The sequence below is a fragment of the Lactuca saligna genome, chromosome 1 (genome assembly GCF_052625555.1).
Source record: "Lactuca saligna cultivar CGN05327 chromosome 1, ASM5262555v1, whole genome shotgun sequence".
NCBI lineage: Eukaryota > Viridiplantae > Streptophyta > Magnoliopsida > Asterales > Asteraceae > Lactuca > Lactuca saligna.
The window spans coordinates 129741307-129763443 of NC_136417.1; the positions used below are offsets into that span (position 1 = coordinate 129741307).

Here is a 22137-nt window from a genome sequence, read left to right on the forward strand (position 1 = left end):
AATCCATCTTAGAGCATTCTTGAGAATTTTGTATGTGTTTTGGTAACCTTGAAGGAGAGTGGAAGAGGAGAAGATCATCTTAGAGGAATGGAACACCTTGAATCTTGAATCACATCATATGTTGGCATCATCTTAAGGTAAAAAGACTTGAACTTGATTAAGAGTTGATTAGATATTGTTTGTCATTAAATGGTGTTCTTTTGGTCCCATAAGCTTGGTATTATGAGTATGGATTATTGTAATACATATAAGTTGTTTTTTCAGAAGTTTTGGAGCATTTACGCATAAAAATGTGATCTTGATTATTAGCGATGACAAATCGGCGACTAATCGGTATTAGCGGCGACACCCTGGAGGAAAAATTCAGTGTCTGTTTTTTACTTTTTTCCAACAGTTAGATTAAATGCAGATCGAACGGACAGAGATCATTTGACGTGTATCAACATTGTGCAGGCATTTGCAGCAACGCCTTTAACAACGACAACACCATTAACTGCGACATGTACGCGTCAATTACATGTCGCCGCTAATTGTGGCTATCACTGCTAATGCCCGCCTTTCTTATAGTGCTGATGGCCAATGTCTTTCTCGAGCTTGATCAAGGAAATACTTGTTGCACTCATATATATGTCGTACACAGACAAAAAGGATTTTATTCATACTATAAGTACATATTCGTAACTTATACACATACAAAGCACGCTTTAACATAGATATGTTTACAATCCTTCATTACACAACAATTAATTAATACACCAAACTTGAGGCCAAACAAACACAAATGTCCTTCAATTGTAATTTTGGTTTATTCACCACACCATCTTATAGACACCAAAAGTCTTCTGCAATTATATATGCCCCGTTCTTTCCCTTACGCCCCGTCCTTTCCTTTAAGATTAATCACAGCAAGCTCCTTCTCAAAATATTCTCCAGCATACATGGCCGGATACTTATCAGCAGTTGGAGATTTTGCAAAATGACCCAACGGCTTCAGTACAGCATCAGATGCTACATTGGAAAATAGCTAACAAAAAAAATTCACAAGTGACAAGTAATCAGATTGATTGCGATATATTTGTTCCATATGATATCAAAAAATTTCAAAAGTGTAAATGCATGGGTGGGTCGCTAATTAAAAAGCGATGTTAATTAATTACTCACTGTTGAGGATACCCTCCAGAGGCATCGATTTTCTCGTTTTGCTGCATTAATTGCATCGATTGTTTTTTGAGTCACCACAACTTCATGCATACCGGCCTTACAGTCACCAGCAGTCATCCATTCCAACTATATATATAGATAATAGTGGGAGTAATACAATTTGGGTTAGCATGGACTTATCATATAACATGCATCTTCTTGTTTGATATATAGCTATATATTACCTGTTTTCCAGCTTGAATAAGAAGACACCCGTCTGGAACATTCACTTCAACTCTCTCCCCGTTCCTTAGCCAAATAAATAGACCGGGGAACTTACTCTTGTAATGAATCGTTAGAAAGTTGATGTCGTAATGATATGCAGCAAACACTGTTCCCTCTTCGCCATGACGTCCAAGATCACTTCCTGTTGGAGCAAGAAGATGTGGACCCTGAAATGCAATCATCCAAATTTAAATTAATATATCATTTATACATCTCTGTATAAGAAAAGGATAAATAAACTGACTTACGAGCTTCATTAGATTAGTGAATGAATCCTTTGGTAGGTCAAATCCTATTGCAGCCATTTCAGCAACAGCCTCTACTGTCGATATCATTTTAAATCCCCATGAATCCATGATCTGTTTCCACTCGGGGAAGCCTTCAGGTAGGACTGGCGCAGAGTTCAATTCCTACATGCATGCATGAGATAATATATAATTAATACCCATGAACGACAATGTATAATCTATAGCTAATTAAGGATACGAAAACAAAAAGAGCTATAGACTGAACCTTGAAACGAGTATTGGATGGCCGAGGGCCAACCCTCCACATGTATCGGGACTTAAGGTCAGGGCCAGTTGGAATTATAGGTCGACGATCTTTGGGTAGTGCTCTCAGGTTCTTTTGCATTTCCATATCAACCAAACTCCGGGGAATTTCGACTCCCCCTGGTGTCGAACCAACCTGATCCATGAAATAGATTTACAATTTAATTGGATTTTCAAATTAAATTTTATGGTAAACTACAGGTTTAAAACAGTCGAAGCCATTGCTCTTTGATCATAATTCACTCTTAACTAACAAGTTTCACCTCATAATTCTATTATCTTGACAAAAGCAAATTAGAATTTATCATTGGTGATAAGAGAGAACATGTTTAAAAGAATAAAAAGACATAATATTTGATGGAATATATATATATATATATATATATATATATATATATATATATATATATATATATATATATATATATATATATATATATATATATACTAGCAGTGTACCCGCGCAAAGCCGCGGGGCGTGTAAATTCTTTCGGTGATATGTTTCCTCTACAAAAATGTTATGTTACAAAAGAAAGTACATATCGATGACAAAATAATCAAACTATGGTGTTATTTGGGAGATGAAGTCATTTTTTGTTCCTGAACGGTGGGCTTTATAGCAGACGAGGGAACAAAGAAGTATATGCGATTGGAGGGATATTTGAATCAACATGCTAAATTTAAGAATATCTAAAAGGGTTCAAAATTTGAATGAATTCAGGATTTTAGGGAACCATATCAAATTGCTGAAAAATATAAGGAGATTTGATGATAAATTTTTGAAATCAAAATGTGGTTAAAATTTAATATTATTTTATTAATTGTTACTTGTACTATCAGCTTTATTATTTGGACGTCTTAAAAAAATATTATTATTATAATCAATCTATTTTTAGAAATAATTAGATTTTTTTTATAAGATAATAAAGATATATATATATATATATATATATATATATATATATATATATATATATATATATATATATATATATATATATTGAAAAACTTATTGGAACCAACACATCCATATTGCTATTTACACGTTTCCGGGTAAATTATACGAATGATCCTTATAATTTGAAGTAGTTTGTCTAATTGTTCCACCTTTCTACTTCAGTTTGCCTAACAATTTGAAGTAAATTGCAAATGGTTGTCGGAACCACCGATCATGATGATGGCACGAGACATTGATTCTAGGACCATCATAACTACCTGATGAAAACCGCCATAAAAATTATGTCCTTCTATTTCAGCCAGTGTCTCCTCCAACGAAATTCAGATTTCAACCAAGTTCATAAACAAAAAGCTTAGGGGGTGTTGTTTGGTTTGTTTTTTTGAGAGGCAAAAGTCATTTTTTGAAAAGATAAAAGGTAAAAGATGTTTGGTAGAAACAATTTAAAAACTACTTTTGGATTTTAAATAGAAAGAAAACTGATTTTTTGAAAAAACTAGAAAAACCTGATTTTTTATAATTTTTCTAAAAAGAACTTTTACCTCTAAAAAAGAGAAACCAAACAACCACTAATGATTTTCTACAAACAAATAACCCTCGGAAAATTCAAAAACGATATATATATATATATATATATATATATATATATATATATATATATATATATATATATATATATATATATATATATATATATATATATATATATATATATATATATATATATATATATATATATATATATATATTGAAGTTTAAATACGAACTTTAACAAATGCTAAGATCCATTTTAAAATGAAAACTTTCTTTTAAACAACATTTTTCAAAAAAAAATAATAATAATAATAATTTGGTTATACTAATGCATTTCATAAAAATAATTTGAAAAAAAATAAATAGTTTCAAATGGATATTTTATTTAAAATAAGCATTTTCACACACACACATATATATATATATATATATATATATATATATATATATATATATATATATATATATATATATATCAAAAGTTATTTTTTTTTGAGGATTTATATTTTTGAATATTAATTTCAAAATATATACAAATTTTTTGTTAAATTTAAAAAAAAAAAAAATTAAACTTCTTTTAACGTTTTTTAGTTTTGTATATATTTCAAAATAATATTTAGAGTAAATTACACGGATTGTCCCTATGGTTTGAATTAAATTACGTGTTTGGTCGCTAATTTTTATTTTTAACTCGGATCATCCCTAAGTTCCAATTTTATTGTGTGTTGGTCTCTATCAACTTAAAATGACCAATCTGCCCTTATTTATTATTTTTATTATTTTTGTTTGTTATTAAATTATTAAAAAAAAAAATTAATAGTTGTGGTCCCATATACCCACCGATTCCTTCACACTTCCCATGAACCATTAACCTCCTTACCCTTTTTTTCCCTGGATGTTATTCTTTCTTTGATATCAATTTCAAGAAACTCCACCATTAATGGACCTGAAAGTTGTATATCCTCCCCACCACACCCGCTACTCGTAAACAGAGCCAAACCCCCACCTTTTCCTATCTTGATCCCGTATCTTTCCACTCCATTATCATCTAGTCACCAGCAGTGAGCCCTCCTGTGAAACCTATATGTCTGTCGCTATAACCGCCTTGCTGAAGTTGCCAACGAATGACAGAACCTACTCCCCTATGAGCCCCTTCACAAGCGTCCTCATTCTTTTTCGTTCGATTTAGGTTTTCTCCAACATCAAATCTGGGTGTTTATCTGAAAAACGGTGACCTGAAGAGCAAACCAAAGCTTTCGGAAGCTTTTGTAAATGCCAAAACATCGCAGAATTGCAATTTATCTGATTTGTGGGTTCTGTTCCGTTCATGGTGATTGATTACTATCAGATTTCTAATCCAATACCCTGAAATGTGTCTAACTTTAAGATTTTTGTGATGCATGGCAAGCAATTTTGAAGTAATTTTGATTTGTGGGTTCTAGATTTTGATTCTTGTGGGGTGTTTGGTAGTGGGTGTCGTTCAATTCTTATGGTTATTCAATGGCCATAGGGGGTGTGGAAGGAGGTAGAAAGGGATGATAGGGTGAAACTATGATTAGTAAGAAATTTTAATGTGAATGAAGGGTTTCCGATGATGGTTGGGTTGACAAGGGGTCGTGGGTGGCATCGGTGGCGAAGAAGGACGGAACAGGGGAAGGAGAAGAACAGGTGACACTGAGGGAAACGAGAAAAGGTCTGTTGTTGAATGAGGGTGTATGTAATAATTAAATGGGTTTTCAAAACAAATATAAGGGAAATAAAAAATTAAAAAAATGATTTGTAGTATTATGTAAGGTAATTTGGTCATTTAAACTTACTGGGGACTATATATATATATATATATATATATATATATATATATATAAAAGAGTTAGGTTTATATGAAACCATCATTATTTTATGAGACATAAGATGCAATCATAATAATTTATTTTGTAGATAAAAATAATATTTTTAAAATGCAAAATAAATGAAAATTTAAAAAAAAAGGTTTTAAAAAATATTTTCGTTATCTTTTTATCAAAAAAATTTATTATTTTTTCAAAATATATACATAAAATATTCTAATATAATATTATACTATAAATATTCTAATCGAATTTTTAAAATGTTAGAATATTCTAATCCAATATTATACTATAAATACTAAATAAAATCTAATAGAATATTAAAATATTTTTATAAATTCAAAATTTCAAGTATATTATATTAAAATATTTTAACATATCTAATACACTATTATAATATTCTAATAATCTAAAGATTCAATTTGATTATTTATATGTAATATTATATTGAAATTTTCATTTATATTTCTAAAAAAACGGAGATTTTTTTTGTTTGAATTTTTTTGATAAATTAAATAACGAAAATAATATTTAAAAAAAAAGAATTTTTGGATTTTTTTTCTTTTATTTTGCATTTTATACTTTTATTTTTTATTTTTTTTATCTCCTAGATGAATGATTAGAATCGCGCCCCATATTTCACAAAACTAACACCATCTTAAATAAACTTCTACCTATATAAACTTTAAAAAGGTATACATACATAACAATTAATATTATTTATAAACTTTAATGGTTGTTAGAAGTCGAGTGCACTTATCATGTATATGTTTGTAAACACATATTTATTTTAAAAAAGAATTATAATCCCTTTAAAGATTTATATTATATCTATTTTTGTTAAACTGTTTATCTTTAAATTTAATATATGTATTTTTTTCTACCATTAACTATTATATTTAAATTTTTTGTTCATCACAATATTATAAAGATAGCAAATCTATGTGACGTAATGATCCGACCCGTTTTAGATGCATAGCTACAGTTTTTTACACGTTAGGAGGTACTTCTACTGTTGTAAAATGCATCTAAGAGAACCTCAATCCAATCTAATAGATTATGTTATATATGAGTATGATGGTGACCTGATAATGCTGGTGAGGACGCTCTTGAAGACGCTTAACTTCTTCCGGCTGTTCGAAGTACTTCTCCATCATATCAATAAACCGATCATTATCTTCATTTGGGCATCTCGGGTCTCTAATGAGCAAAGCTCCCGTTTCTCTCAAGCTCCGACTAACCTCTGAACACACCTTCTTCAGTTCTGGATGTAGGAGCTCGTCGCAGCTAAATTTTCCGGTCACTACGTCCACATATGGCGCCAAATCGATCAGAGGTAGCTCCATTTCACTAATTAATCACTGTTGTGATGTTCTCTTTTCAATAGAAAGTTGAGGAACAAGTGCTCGACTACAAGCATGCATTTATGGTGTAGAGGTGAAGATTTTTTTAATGGTGGTGGGGAATTCTATTATAGAGATAGGCCAGTAGGCCACACATTTACTTTTATGTTGATAGTATACGTACTTTCATGGATTTGTGAATATACGCATGTGAAAAATACTAAACTCCATCACGTTACGTAAAAAAAGTAAAAATAAAAAATAAAAAATTAAAAATTAAAAATTAAAAAAAAAAAAAAAAAAAAAAAAAAAAAAAAAACGGTAATACATGTCTTTCATGCCATTAGCAACATGGGACACGTGGTTCGAAATGAATGGAGGACACGTTGGGTGAAAAGGGACACTATGGCAAAAAGTATCGTATGAGATGATTTCAAGTGTGTGGATTATATGGTCCGAAATGTGGTTCGTAATAATTATTTAAAATTGTTTGATTTTGTTTTTTATTTTTTAGGATTTAGGCGTTTGAGAAATGAGAATTCAGATTAAAAAACATGTTAATTTTTCTTTATAGGGCTTAATATTTACTAAATACTCATTTTTGGACGATTTATATCTTAGAACAACATAAATTTCAAGTAAATCTTAAATGACCATTTAGTATGAAAATTTATATTTTGAAATTCCTTTTCATGATTTTCTACCTCCACAAATATATAATCAAACGCCACGTATTTTTTTTTTTTTTTCATTTATTTTTCCTCTTTTTTTTTTTTATATATATATATATATATATATATATATATTTTTTGAAATGTCATAGGAATTTTGAGATTTCCAACAAAAGTTTGCTCTACTATTTATACCAAAAGAAAATAAGGTTAAATCTAATCACTGGTAATGTTACTAGTTATAATGTTATTAGTTATAAATATCACACAACCTAACCAAAAATGTTTGGGCTTCATTCCAATCATCACTTCCCTCCCACGTCCCCTAATTCTCAATTACCTAGTCAGTAGTTACCGTGTCACACCTAATAAACATACATTGAGTTTGCGAACCCACAAAGTGTAAAAAAAATAGACATAAAAATCCTAAATGATTAACCTTGAAATATATGCAATATGTATAGAATATAAACGTAATGCAAATATTCATCTCTCGTTCTTACAACAGTTTTATATAAAAAATAATAATTCAAATATATATATTTTTTATTTATATAGATTTATTGAAATATTCATTCTATTTATTAACCATTCTTATATATTTGTCTTGCATATTTTTATACTTTTTTATACAATAAATTTAAAAATTGAAGTGTCGTTTGAATCAACTAAGAATTACAAGATCAGATTATAAAAGCATTAATTAAGAACACATGATCTAAATATAATTTTATTGGCTCATTTATGCTTTCGAATACAGATAAGTTTTTAGAAAGAAAATACAAGTGACAAAGTTCTTTTCTAACTCTAACATTCATGGTATATTTATAGTGAAAGATCCCAACTTTTGTATTTTTGAAAATCTCAAACTTTCATACTTCACAATATTATTACTCCAAAACATGCTACTTGCATATTCATAAAAGCAATATTTTACATTGATAAAGAGGTTACAAACTATTGGATACAAACCGACTATTACAAAGTGTTATATATTATATAAGTACCCAGGATATTGTAATTTATACAAACATAAACTGAAGTACAAAAGTATTATTACAAACTATTCTAATTCTTTCAACAATATATGATTATACTGGTTATTTATCACCTGCAATTGTTAAACATTGATAGGGAAAGCGATGACGCTTAGTGAGTTCAATAATAGATACAATATAATGTTATGTCATATATATACTTCAATATGGCAGAAGCAAAGAGAATCAAGGAGCAACAAAGGCATATGTGAATTCATGTGATAAGCTTTTCATATCAATCAATGACTTGATTCAAAGATATACAATCAATGAGACATAACAATTTTCATACTTGATAAACATCAATAAAGCTTCGGCCCAAATGGCACAGAAGACATAAGATTTCTGATTAACATCTTGTTAGATTTCAGGCTTATAGTCCTGTCTAACCATTTGCCAATGCCATAGAATAGAAGTCATTCTCTTACGGAGACATACTCTACATGATCAGAGGCTACGTACCAGTACCAATATGAATCTAAGTCCTTTCACTGATCACATGATCAAAGGTATTACTTTTGCTATAAAAATAACGAATAAAATAACACGGAATAATAACACTGAAAAGCACATAGCACAGATAACATATAACATACAATTGTTCCTATATATTGAACTCACCTTGAAATAACCGGGGTTAAAATAATAATTTGGGCAGCACTTCGGCTCCAAAGATGACTTTCTAGGGTGAAACCGGGGTTTTTAATTGAAAACCGGACTTTACTCGGGCATAGTTTCGACTTGAAAATAAGATTTTCTCAGGAACTTCGGGGCGTCGGGGCTTGCTTCAGATGTCGGGGATGATAACGGGACTTTTGGGGGTTAAAAGTGGCTAAAAATGGGAGTAGAGGGTGTAAAAGAGTGAATATGAGCAAACATTTCCAGAGACCTTCGCATCCCTTATATAGGGTGTGAAACACCTTACTACGCGGGGCGTAGATCCTCGGTATGCTGGGCGTACGTGAGGTGTCGCATGCTCGGTTACCGGGTCTCAGACGTGGCTTCTATGTGGCAACCATGCGAAGGCGCACTACGTGGCTAACTCCGGACCGGATACGTGGGCGTAACCTCATGTACGCGGGGCGTACGGCCTCGGATAAGATTTTGATTTTTCGTTTGTTTTTATTTAATAACTTCAAAAATTCATAACTTTTGCGTACGGACTCCGTTTTTAATGTTCTTTATATGCACGCGTAGGTGAGAATATACTATACAACTTTCATTTACACTTCATTGGAAAATTTTGAATTTATTTTTATTATTATATCTTTAACAGACCGGGATAGGAAAATCCGTTAAAAATTCGTAACTTCTTCATCCGATGTTCGTTTTCGTCAAACTTTTTACCGTTGTACTATAAATGACGAGATCTTCAATTCTCGTTTAGGTTGTATCGGCTAAATATCGCTCGATCTAAAATTCGAGTTTTTAGCTGTCTACTGCTAATCCGAAACTTAGAAAAATCATAACTTCGTCATACGAAGTCAGATTTTGGTGTTCTTTTTATCGAACTTCTCGGTTTAACGAATACTACTAATTTCATTTAGATCACTAAGGCTAAAAAGTAGTTCATCAAAAATTCACTTTTTACGTCATTCGACGTCGTGCCAGTTTTATCGCGAATCTTCGATTGGTCATAACTTCTTCGTTATAACTCGGATTTCGACAAGGTTTTCGCCTAAATATTTCTAACGAGATTATCTACAACTTTCAATAATAAAATTTTACTTATTTCAAATTTTATATTTTCACTATATTTCACTATTTGGCTTTTAATTGGAATTTCTTAAGACTTCCAATATTTTAGGAGTGATTCTAAACATAGTTTTACTTCATTTCTAGTAAAAACTATCTGTTAGAACTCAACACTCAATTTCTCATAGTATTTCACAATTTTATTTATTACAAAACATGATTTCAAAACGTGTATGTTACAAATACCTCCTCCTTTTGAGGATTTCGTCCCCAAAATTACATCGATTAAAATAAATGGGGATATTTTGCTTTTATCTCATTCTTATTCTCCCAAGTATAGTTTAGGCCTTTATGGTGTTTCCACTTGACAAACACCAATTCTACTTCTTTATTACGTAGCTTTGTTTTTCTTTCATTTACGATCTCTTTAGGCTCTTCAACACATCTTAAATTATTATCCAGTTTCACATCGGATAACGGGATTGTCTCATCGTAGATGCTCAAGCATTTGCGCAGATAACTCACATGAAACACATCATGAATACCTGCTAAATCTTCAGGCAATTCTAAGCGGTATGCTTGCTTTCCAATTCTCTGGATGATTTTGAAAGGACCAACAAATCTAGGACTTAACTTTCCTTTCTTCCCAAATCTCATAAGGCCTTTCCATGGGGATACCTTCAGCATCACGAAATCACCCACTTGGAATTCTATGGGTCGTCTTCTCTTTTCTGTATAGGACTTCTGTCGATCCTGGGCCGCTTTCATTCTTTCTCGTACGATTTGAATCTTGTCAGTAGTGTCTTGAATCATTTCAGGACCTCCAAGGATCTTCTGTCCTACATCACGCCAACATAATGGTGTACGACATTTGCGACCATATAATGCTTCATATGGTGGCATTTTGATTGAAGTGTGGTAACTATTATTATATGAAAATTCGACAAGAGGCAAGTATTTATCCCAGTTACCACCAAACTCCAAGACACATGCACGAACCATATCTTCAACTGTTTGGATTGTTCTCTCATTCTAACCGTTTGTATGGAGATGATAAGTTGTGCTGAGGGCAACTCGAGATCCCAATTCACATTGCATACTTGCCCAAAAATGAGGAGTGAAACGCGTATTGCGATAAAAAATGATCTTTAGTGGCACACCATGCCTTGCAAAAATTTTATCTAAGTATACTTGCGTATTTCTCCATTGGAGCCGTTTCACGCATGGCGAGAAAATGTGCACTCTTAGTCAGGCGGTCGATGATTACCCAAATGTTATCATGTTGTCTAGTAGTCTTTGCCAATTTGGTAATAAAATCCATGGACAGCTCTGTCACACCCCTGAACCAGACGGCGGAAACGTCCGGGGGCTGTCGTGACTCAATTGAATACCATCACAATGAATATATATGAAACATAACATCAATCATTACCAAACATTTGAACATTACAACCGATAGAATTAACATCCATTACATCGTTACCAAAATATTACATGCCCAAAAATAAAATTGTTTGTTGTAAATTAAACACTCGCAAAACATCATAGAGTAAAATTCCTTCTTCACTTTACCTGGTACCTGAGAATACAAGTATTTTGGAAAAACGTCAACATATGAAATGTTGGTGAGTTCATAAGTAATGTTCAAAATCCAATGTTTGTATTGTTTTGAAAACCACCAGAAAATCCGATATTTTCTGAAAATAATATAGTGTAAAAAAATATGTGAAGATCCGTGAGTATGCTTGTTTGTTTTCAATAGATGTAAGCGTACGAGTTGTAAAATTCGGCATGTAGTTCGTAAGTGTATTAGTTGAAAACCCTAGGAAAACTCGACGTTTTCCTATCACTTTGCTTTAATTAGTTTATGTGTTGTTGTTTCATTACGTTAGAGGTATTCGTTGAGCTCCGGAGGCATTGGTCATACAGTGGGTTGTGAATTGTTGTAACGTACGTTAATGAAAACGTCCAGTTGACAACCATACAAGCGATCCCTTAGGCGTCGCTCGCACTTATTCACATAACCCAACCCTCCCAGACTTGTGTAGCCCCACGACCGAAGGGAAAAAGAGAAGGTGCGAAACCCTCGGTATTTCCCTACGTCGTTCAAGACCATAGTGAATGCGAAGGGCCCGAAGCCCAACTCGCAATCGTGAGTTCCCGACTTTACTAGCAGTACCGAAGGACCCTTGGGGACCAGCATCACGTTTGCCATTGAAAGTCCTTTTACACGAGGTTAAGTCGTATTAGACCCAACTACATGTAAGTAAGTATCCTTTGGGCCTAAAGATCATGTCATCGGGCCAGCTAGGCCCAACAAGCATGATTTGAAACTTTTGGGCCTAAGGAAGGTACGTCGACGTATTGAGTAGTTCCACGAGAGTATAGAGTTCCGACAGTTCCATGTGTGTATTGAGCGTCGTAGTGTTAGTGGTTTCGGATTTGTTATTGATTCGAGACCGAATCAACTCGTTTGATAACGATTGTTGGTGATATTGTGTATTGTAATTCATCGAGAGTAGTAGTGTCAGTCTTTGTTCACAACGAGTGTATTGAATTATCATTGAAAATTTTCTATTTACAACCCCTCTTTATTTTGTAAATTTACTTCTTCACCCCTTTAAGTAAATTAATTTCCGGTTTAGTCCTTAAACCATTTTTCTTGGCATTTTAACATCAAAACTTAATGAAATTGATATTTTTCAGCACCTTTTTAGTTGAAAACAGTTTTAGGCCCTGAAAATACAATTTTCTCGGTTGTAGCCCTTCATTTCGCAATTTTTACACTTTTGGCCCAAATTGGAAAATTTTTGCAACTTTGGTCCTTTTTAACTATGGAAAGCATTTTTGACCTTTGAAAAGTACTTAGAACACTAATAACCCACTGTTTTACGGAAAAACAAGGTTCAGCCCCTCAAGTTTTGGAAATTTCGCATATTGGGCCCTATTGGGCCGAAAATGTTATTTTTAGCCCATTAAGCTTGAAATTTATGTTTTTAATCCTCCAAAAGAGTATATTTTCAGAAAATACATTATGGAAACTGTTTTGACTCATCTCACCCATCGGATTTCGAAATATTTCATTTTGGGCCCTTCAACTTTGTATTTTTAACATTTTATGTCTAAAAAAATGAGTTTTTAGCCCAAAGTATGTGTTGTTAAGCCACGTAGCTATTTTTCTTGGTATACTTTGTATATAGTAGTATATTTTATGCTAGTATCATTTAACATAAAGTATATTTCAGTTTTTAGTGATTCATGACTAGATCCAACATCATAATCATACAAAACACACATATAAGCATAGAAATCATACAAGGCATACACATAATGATAGATCTACACATTTGCTTGTATTCTCCCCCACAAAAACTTATAAAAACCGAAAATAAGGGGGTATGAAGCTCACCTTAGGGGGGTAGTTTCGGTTCTTGAAGAAAAGATGGAAGAAAACTTGGTGATTTTCGGCCCTAGCACCCCTTGATGAAGATCTCGAGTTTATGGAGTTTTCTAGGAGTATGATCACCAAAGAAACTTGTTTAGAATAAGAGATATCATGTGAGAGGGGAGTTTTGAAGCTTAGACATGGAAAAACTTACCAAAGGATGATGATAATCTTGAAGAATCCTCTTGAAACCCAAGCCAAATTTCGAGATTTTGGATGGAGAGGGAGGATAGTTGCTTGAGTAATCTAGAGAGAGTTTGTGAGAGATTTGTGTGTGTGTGTGTGTGTTTCGGCCGAGAGTGAGTGAGAGGGAAAGGAGAAATGATCTTTGAAGTGATATGTTCCTAGGAGTATGGGATGTGCATGGAAACATGTGTTTGCATGGAGATCCATAGGAGAATAAAGAGGTGGCAAGCAAATAGTCAACTCTTCTTCATCTCTTCTTGGATGTGGGCCTTGGGCCGATAATTTTGAAGAAAAAAAAAGAAAATTTGGGCTTTTTGCCCCTAAGCCCAATATTAGAGTTAGTTAGGGTGTTCATTGGCCTTATAAAATAAAATTGTGATTTTCATGCTTTATTAAGCTAGATTAGGTTAAATCATGGATCAAAGCTTTTAATTCATTTCATTCTAGGCCCAAAATGACCCCAAAATGTTGAATTAAATTGATGTGGGTCCAATTAGAGCCCATTTAAGGGTTCTAAGCCCATGATAGTCAAATTGGAAGCTTATTGGTCCATAGAGTCCAATAAGGAAGTCCTAGTCCAAAATGGACCTAATCAAGAACTTCTAGGGTTTCCAATTGCTTGATGTAGTGAATTGGGGTTTAGTTTTCCATTGAGTAAGCATCATACATGCTCTTGAGTTTTTGAATTCAACATTTACTTGAGTATAGTGATTACAAGACACAAAATTTCTAGTTGTGACATTTGATGGGTTTTGAGCATTCTAACACTTCCTAAGTGTACATGCAACCCTAATAACCTTGGATCTATGTTTGTCTAATTTGTCATGCAAAGTTGAATTCCAAGGTTATATTCCTATCTAGCATACATGGGGAACAATTTTAACATAAAGTATAGATAGAATAACTTACCTTGTTGTTGCTTGTGTTCCTTGAAACCTTGTGAGCCTAGCACCCCAAGTGTGATGCCTCAAATGCTTCACACAACACCAAATGCTCTTGGAAGAACTTATGAGAGTATACTCACTTCACAAAATCGGCCAAGCCCTCTATATTCTTAGTGTAGCCGATTTGGGAGGAGATCATGTTACTTATATAGTGTTGACACATCTAGGGTTAAACCCTAATGTGTCATGACTCTTCATTTCCATGACCCATGGGTTTGTAACTCCCATGGAGCATCCATGGAGCATCCTATGAGTGGAACCCAACTTGATGATCCATGGAGCCTTTTAGCCCACTATACAAGATATGGATGATTTACTTAATCAACCCATATATTTAATTAGTTATCTTTTGATCACTTAATTAATTCTAAATTAATTCTTGATCAAACTAATCAAATAATATTATTAATATATTAGAACTTATAATATATTAATAATCTCCAAGCGTTATTTCTCTCATTTAGTCTATCCAATTGCATGGTGCCATGCAACCCAAATGGACCATGCCGGGTCGGGTCAAGTATATACCAGAAATAGTTATGGACTTAGACACCTTATCCAACAGTCTCCCACTTGGATAAGTCTAGTAACTATTACTGCAAGTATGACTTCAGGAACCGATCGGCAATCGTAGCTCTTTACAAGGTTTCTCGAAACTTGAGAAGATGATGGTACGCCATTTAAGATAAGTGATCATATAATCCTCTGTTCTAGATATCAGTCGGACAAATACATGGAACAATGTCTTACTTATTGTCCAACATTTGTTTCCCGATTTCCGATTTGTTTGACAAAGAACTTTATTGAACACATCAATTTAGTTCTGACCGGGCCCGGTACATAGGTCAAAAAAAAATCATCGAGGGGCCCAAATATCAGCTTCTAATCCAAGAAGGAACAGATAAACTTCGACTCATATGTTTGTTCTACTACTCATTGAATTACACATAAGAGCGCGATTTTATAACATCGAGTTACCAATGCGTTTTTCGTACAATCAATGCATAACCAACTTGTAAGTAACAAACCATATCTCTAGGTTTAAAGATTTATATGATATTACCATCTCACGATCACTCGAGATAGAATTCCATGAAGTGATTCCAGTGAGCGTGGGTTGAGTCCAATGCTCAGAACTTATGAGCACTCATGATTGTTGTAGCCTTGTCCCAGACCTCTACAACCAAACATGACAATCTTGATTCATACCTACTTCCGACATATGACCGATTGTGGAGGTTTGAATAATATGTTATACCAAACAAAATTATTCTGGAAGTCAAAACATGCAAAAGAAATATAGTAAACGATTGACAAGAGATAGCAACACTTTACTCATAAATAAAACACTTTTATTCATCATCAAATGTCAATTACACTTTACAAATTTCGAGATTATCTAACTACTAAATCTAATATCATCCTTCAGCCCTATGCTCCGAGCATGCTGGAGATGCTTAACCCGAGCCAGTCCCTTCGTGAGGGGATCTGCCGGATTCTCATCTGATGATACCGTCTTTGCCACGAGGAGTCCTTCTTCAATCCGATGTCTGATGAAATGGTATTTTCTGTCGATGTGTCTGGATCTCCCGTGATCCCTTGGTTCCTTGGCTAAGGCAACAGCACTTTCACTATCACAGAAAATTTCCATTGGCTCTTTAATAGCTGGTACAACTCCAAGGTCTCCAATGAAGTTCCTCAGCCATAACGCCTCCTTTGCCGCTTCGCTAGCTGCAATATACTCTGATTCACAAGTAGAATCTGCCACTGTCTCTTGCTTGGAACTTTTCCAAGAAATTGCTCCTCCATTTAGGGTAAAGACCCAGCCCGATTGAGAGCGGAAGTTATCCCTATCAGTCTGGAAGCTAGCATCACTATACCCTACAACTCTCAAGTCATCACTCCCACCGAGGGTAAGGACCCAGTCCTTAGTCCTTCGTAGGTACTTGAGAATAGTCTTTACCGCAGTCCAGTGTGCCTTGCCAGGATTCCCCTGAAACCTGCTAACCATGCTCAAGGCAAAGGCTACATCAGGTCGAGTACACGTCATAGCGTACATGATCGAACCTACAGCCGAAGCATAAGGTATTCGACTCATTTCTGCTATCTCAGCCTCAGTGCTAGGGCTTTGTGTCTTACTCAGTTTGGCGTTACTCTGGATGGGCAATTCTCCTTTCTTGGAGTCTTGCATTCTGAATCTCTTCAGAATTTTTTCCAAGTAGGTACTTTGACTAAGTCCAATTAGTCTTTTACTCCGATCTCTCAAGATCCTTATCCCCAAAATATAGGCAGCTTCACCAAGGTCCTTCATAGCGAAACACTTTCCAAGCCAGGACTTTACTTCCTGCAGGGTTGGAATGTCGTTTCCTATGAGTAGTATGTCATCCACATACAATACCAAAAAGCTAACTATACTCCCACTAGCCTTGACATATACACAAGATTCATCTTCACTCCTAGAAAAGCCAAATTCCTTGACCTTTTCATCAAAGCAAAGATTTCATCTGCGAGGTGCTTGCTTTAATCCATAAATGGATTTCTCAAGCGTACACACTCTATTAGGGTACTCGTTACTGACAAAACCCTCTGGCTGACTCATGTAAACATCTTCAGCCAACTTTCCATTAAGGAAAGCGGTTTTGACATCCATTTGCCAAATTTCATAGTCATGAAATGCGGCTATGGCTAACAGAACCCGAATAGACTTAATCTTGGCTACCGGAGAAAAGGTCTCATCATAGTCCACTCCAGGAATTTGAGAGAAGCCCTTTGCAACCAGTCTATCCTTATAAGTATGTACTTTACCATCCATGTCGGTCTTCTTCTTGAAGACCCATTTGCACCCTATAGTCTTTCGACCTGGTACATTCTCAACCAAGTTCCAAACTTGATTGTCATACATGGATTGTATCTCGCTATCCATAGCCTCTTTCCATTTAGCAGACTCGGGGCCTGCCATGGCTTCCTCGTAGCTGTTAGGGTCATCTTGACTTACTAGTGTCTCATCACTAATAAGTGTCTCACCTTCTGCAGTAATATGGAATCCATAGTAATGCTCAGGTGCACTCCTAACTCTCGTGGAACGCCTCGGAGGTACAGATTCGTCAATTGGCTCAACAGGAGTTTCCTCCTCAAGTTAAGGGCTATAGTTTGAAGTTCCTTCACCACTTGACTCTTGAATTTCTTCAAGATCAACTTGCCTCCCACTGTCTCCTTGGCTTATAAACTCTCTTTCTCGAAAGACTCCTCTTCTTGCTACAAAGACCACATTGTCACTAGGTCTGTAGAAGAGGTAACCAAAGGATTGTTGTGGGTAGCCGATGAAAATACACCTCTCGCTTCGGGGTTCGAGCTTATCATGAGTCTCGCGTCTCACGAAAGCCTCGCAGCCCCAAATCTTGATGTGGTCTAGTTTAGGTACTTTACCAGTCCACATCTCATGAGGAGTTTTGGCAACTTTCTTTGTAGGGACTAGATTAAGGATATGGGCGGCAGTCTCTAAGGCAACCCCCAGAATGAGATTGGTAGCGAAGCTTGACTCATCATGGAATGAACCATGTCCAACAAGGTTCGATTACGCCTCTCAGCCACACCATTCAACTGCGGTGTCCTGGGAGGTGTCAATTGTGAGACAATCCCACATTCCTTTAGATAGTCAAGGAACTCTGAACTAAGATACTCACCACCCCGATCGGATCAAAGCATCTTAATGTTCCTGCCCAATTGATTCTCGACTTCCTGTTTAAATTCCTTAAACTTCTCGAAAGTCTCTGACTTATGCTTGATTAAGTAGACATATCCATATCTACTGTAATCATCGGTAAAAGTCAAATAATAACGATTAGCATCCCTTGTGGCATGTTTGAATGGTCCACTCACATCCGTGTGTATAAGGTCCAACAAACCTTCACCCCTTTCACACGAGCCTGTGAAGGGTGACTTTGTCATTTTTCCAAGTAAGCATGATTCGCAACTATCATTTGACTTTAGGTCAAACGACTCCAAGACTCCATCCTTTTGGAGTTGGCCTATGCGTTTCTTGCTTATATGTCCAAGACGACAATGCCATAATGATGCGTTATCCAAGTTATTATTATTAGTAGAATCAATACACCAAACATTATTTCCTAAGTTATCTACAATAGATACAACTTCATACACACCATCACAAGGTAATGCTTTAAAATAAAGAACATTATTAAAGAAAGCATTAATCGAACCAACTTCATTATCAAACGAAAAGGTGAAACCTTGTTTGTACAATGCATGAAAGGAAATAATATTTCTTGCCATTTCTGGCGAATAACAACATTTATTCAAATCTAAATTTAACCTACTACTTAGTGATAAAGTATAAACTCCAATCTTGGTGACAGGTGTAACTTTCCTATTCCCCATGATTAAGTTTATTCTTCCTTGCTCCACATTCTCACTTCTTCCTAGTCCCTGCAAGTCACAACAAATATGAATACCGCAACCTGTATCAAGGACCCAAGATTTCGAATGGGGTGAGTTATTAGAAATGATAGTGTAAATACCTGCATGGTTGGGTTTGACTTTCCCATCCTTCACATCTTGCTGGTACTTTGGGCAGTTCCGCTTCCAATGAGCTTTTTCATGGCAATAGAAGCATTCAGCCTCTTTTGGATCAGAAGAAGGAGTAATGGAACCTTTCTTGGTTCCACTTGAAGAAGAGCCATCAAGGGTCCGAGCCTTGGTACCCTTTGAAGATCTCTTTCTCTTCCTCCCTCGACTTTGCCCGATTGCCAAGACCGGAGTTGAGTCTGGAGTAGGAGTGATAGCAACCGACTTCCCCTTAAGACCTGTTTCTGCGGTCTTGAGAAGTCCCTGAAGTTTGCTGAGGGTGACCTCTTCCTTGTTCATGTGATATGTCATGCGGAATTGATCATAGCACGATGGTAAGGAGTGCAAAATGATATCTATTGCAAGCTCCTCCGGGAAGTTCACATTGAGCTTCAGCAAACGATCCACATACCTTTGCATTTTCTGCATGTGGCTCGTGACGGACTCTCCGTCCTTCATCATGGTTGTTATCATGGAGCAGATGACTTCGTACCTCTCTTTTCGTGCACTTTGATGGTATCTTTCCATCAAATTTTGGTGCATTTCATAAGGGTAGAAATCTTCATAAGACTTTTGGAGTTCAGCTGTCATGGTGGCCAACATGATGCAAGCCACCTTGGTTGCATCTCTTTCATGAGTATGAAAGTCAGCGATCTCCTGGGGAGTTGCAGTGGACTCGTCAATTTCCTTAAGCTCCTTGTCAAGGACATATTCTTTGTCCTCGTAGCGGGTAATCATCCTGATGTTTCTGATCCATTTATTGAAGTTGGATCCATCAAAGGTGACTTTTCCGCACAAACTCATAAGAGTAAAGGAGCCATTAGGATTCGAGCCAGAAGCATTATTTGAAGACATCTTGAAAAAGAAGAACAAGTTTAGTTTAGATTTAAGAGAGTCCTTAATAAAACACCCAAATGTAATATTAAGGCTAGGATCCAATCACAATATAATATAACTTAGAAGAGGTATGCCGTAATCTAAGCTACACCATATTTGAAAGGTAGGTGAATGACGATTCACCAATTTCCACCACGAAAACCGAAATATTTAAATATTTAGTTTTTATTGGTTTTAGAAATTCCTAGATTCTTTGAGATCCAATGAACTTTTCAAAGGCATGTTTCAATCTCGGGAGTGCCCTCCAGGTTTTGTGACTGGGATGCCGAGGATCACAAAACGAGGTGTGAAGTAACCATGCAAATCACTTGGTACCCTTAAAGTTTATCACTCAATCGATGTGCCGGTAAACCACACACGCTCCACCGATACTATAATAAACCTTAAGTCACCCTTTACCTACCTTGTTAAGTCCAAGTTAGTGTGCCGGTTAACCACACACGCTCCACCAACGACTTAGACAAAGTGTAAAGTGTAATTTCATGGATTAGCACCTTATTCACATTTTTCCTAAAGTAACTAAGATTGGGAATTTAATAAACATTTAGTTACTTTATTATATTCATCATACTTTGAATGAGAATTTATAAGTCCTTGTCTTACCCGTTCGGCTAACGACCCTCCACCAGTCAAGCAAGCGGTGGGTGAGAATATTCACCCATTAAGTCACCATTTTATAGGCAACAACCTTATACCCACCTTATAGACCGGCTTCGTGAATGAGGCGTACTAGCGGTAAGACGACTTTATTCTTATACATATATATATATAATTATTAAATTATCATAATATAAGTATAAGGGTTGAATTTTAACTTTTAAAATTCTAGGGGTTGGAACTTAAAGTTTTAACTTAACTTTACTTGTTCCAAAACTTGAGGGCAAGTTTTGTAACTTTCAAAACTTTTCATTTCTTGTAACTTATGAGTTTAATAGAGTAATAAAATGAAGACTCTTCATTTTTATAACTCTTGTATTTTCTTAATGGTTTTAACTCAAGTGTGACTCTTGGTTTTCCATAACTTAAGAATAAGTTATGGACTCCATTAAAACACATTATGATCAAGAATTAAACTACCAAATAGGTTACAAATAATTCCTATGATCACCTTGAACATCATAAGAACAAGAACATGAATATGAACACAATCAAAAATTACATAAAACTTTGTAATTTTGATAACTAGTTGTTGTAAATGAATTAGCAAAGACATTACACCACCAAAAACAAGTTTACAATTACCAAAACAGTTTAGGGTAATGTTTCTAATTCATTTTCCAGCAACTGAATTGAAATTCTGCACTCATTCGACCCTACTCGCCGAGTGCATAAACTGACTCGCCGAGTTGGTTGAAGATACTCATGGACTCGACGAGTCCCCCCTACGAGTCCATTCGCAGACAGCAAATTTCCGATTCTGTTTTCAACTTTTAAGCACAAATAAGAACAAACAAGCCTAGGCTCTGATACCACTGATGGGTTTTGAGCATTCTAACACTTCCTAAGTGTACATGCAACCCTAATAACCTTGGATCTATGTTTGTCTAATTTGTCATGCAAAGTTGAATTCCAAGGTTATATTCCTATCTAGCATACATGGGGAACAATTTTAACATAAAGTATAGATAGAATAACTTACCTTGTTGTTGCTTGTGTTCCTTGAAACCTTGTGAGCCTAGCACCCCAAGTGTGATGCCTCAAATGCTTCACACAACACCAAATGCTCTTGGAAGAACTTATGAGAGTATACTCACTTCACAAAATCGGCCAAGCCCTCTATATTCTTAGTGTAGCCGATTTGGGAGGAGATCATGTTACTTATATAGTGTTGACACATCTAGGGTTAAACCCTAATGTGTCATGACTCTTCATTTCCATGACCCATGGGTTTGTAACTCCCATGGAGCATCCTATGAGTGGAACCCAACTTGATGATCCATGGAGCCTTTTAGCCCACTATACAAGATATGGATGATTTACTTAATCAACCCATATATTTAATTAGTTATCTTTTGATCACTTA

General features: G+C 35.0%; 1 protein-coding gene across 1 annotated transcript; it reads right to left on the bottom strand.

Moving 5' to 3' along the window:
• Positions 1-626: 626 nt before the first annotated feature.
• Positions 627-6730, bottom strand: LOC145044427 (uncharacterized). Its single transcript, XM_078993199.1, has 6 exons — positions 6398-6730; positions 1939-2112; positions 1674-1835; positions 1386-1592; positions 1162-1287; positions 627-1024 (listed from the first exon to the last, which is right to left on the bottom strand). Exons 1-6 carry the CDS (start codon positions 6656-6658, stop codon positions 872-874), a joined length of 1083 nt encoding a protein of 360 aa, XP_078849325.1. The 5' UTR covers positions 6659-6730; the 3' UTR covers positions 627-871.
• Between the last annotated feature and the right edge of the window lie 15407 nt (positions 6731-22137).

Bases quoted from the DNA above. Each gene is read 5' to 3' on its own strand.
- LOC145044427 (XM_078993199.1), bottom strand. From the start codon at position 6,658: ATGGAGCTACCTCTGATCGATTTGGCGCCATATGTGGACGTAGTGACC. The intron at 1,836-1,938 runs GTTCAGTCTATA...GCATGCATGTAG, and splicing joins CATCCAATACTCGTTTCAAG to GAATTGAACTCTGCGCCAGT. The intron at 1,025-1,161 runs GTGAGTAATTAA...TTTTTTTGTTAG, and splicing joins TCTGGAGGGTATCCTCAACA to CTATTTTCCAATGTAGCATC.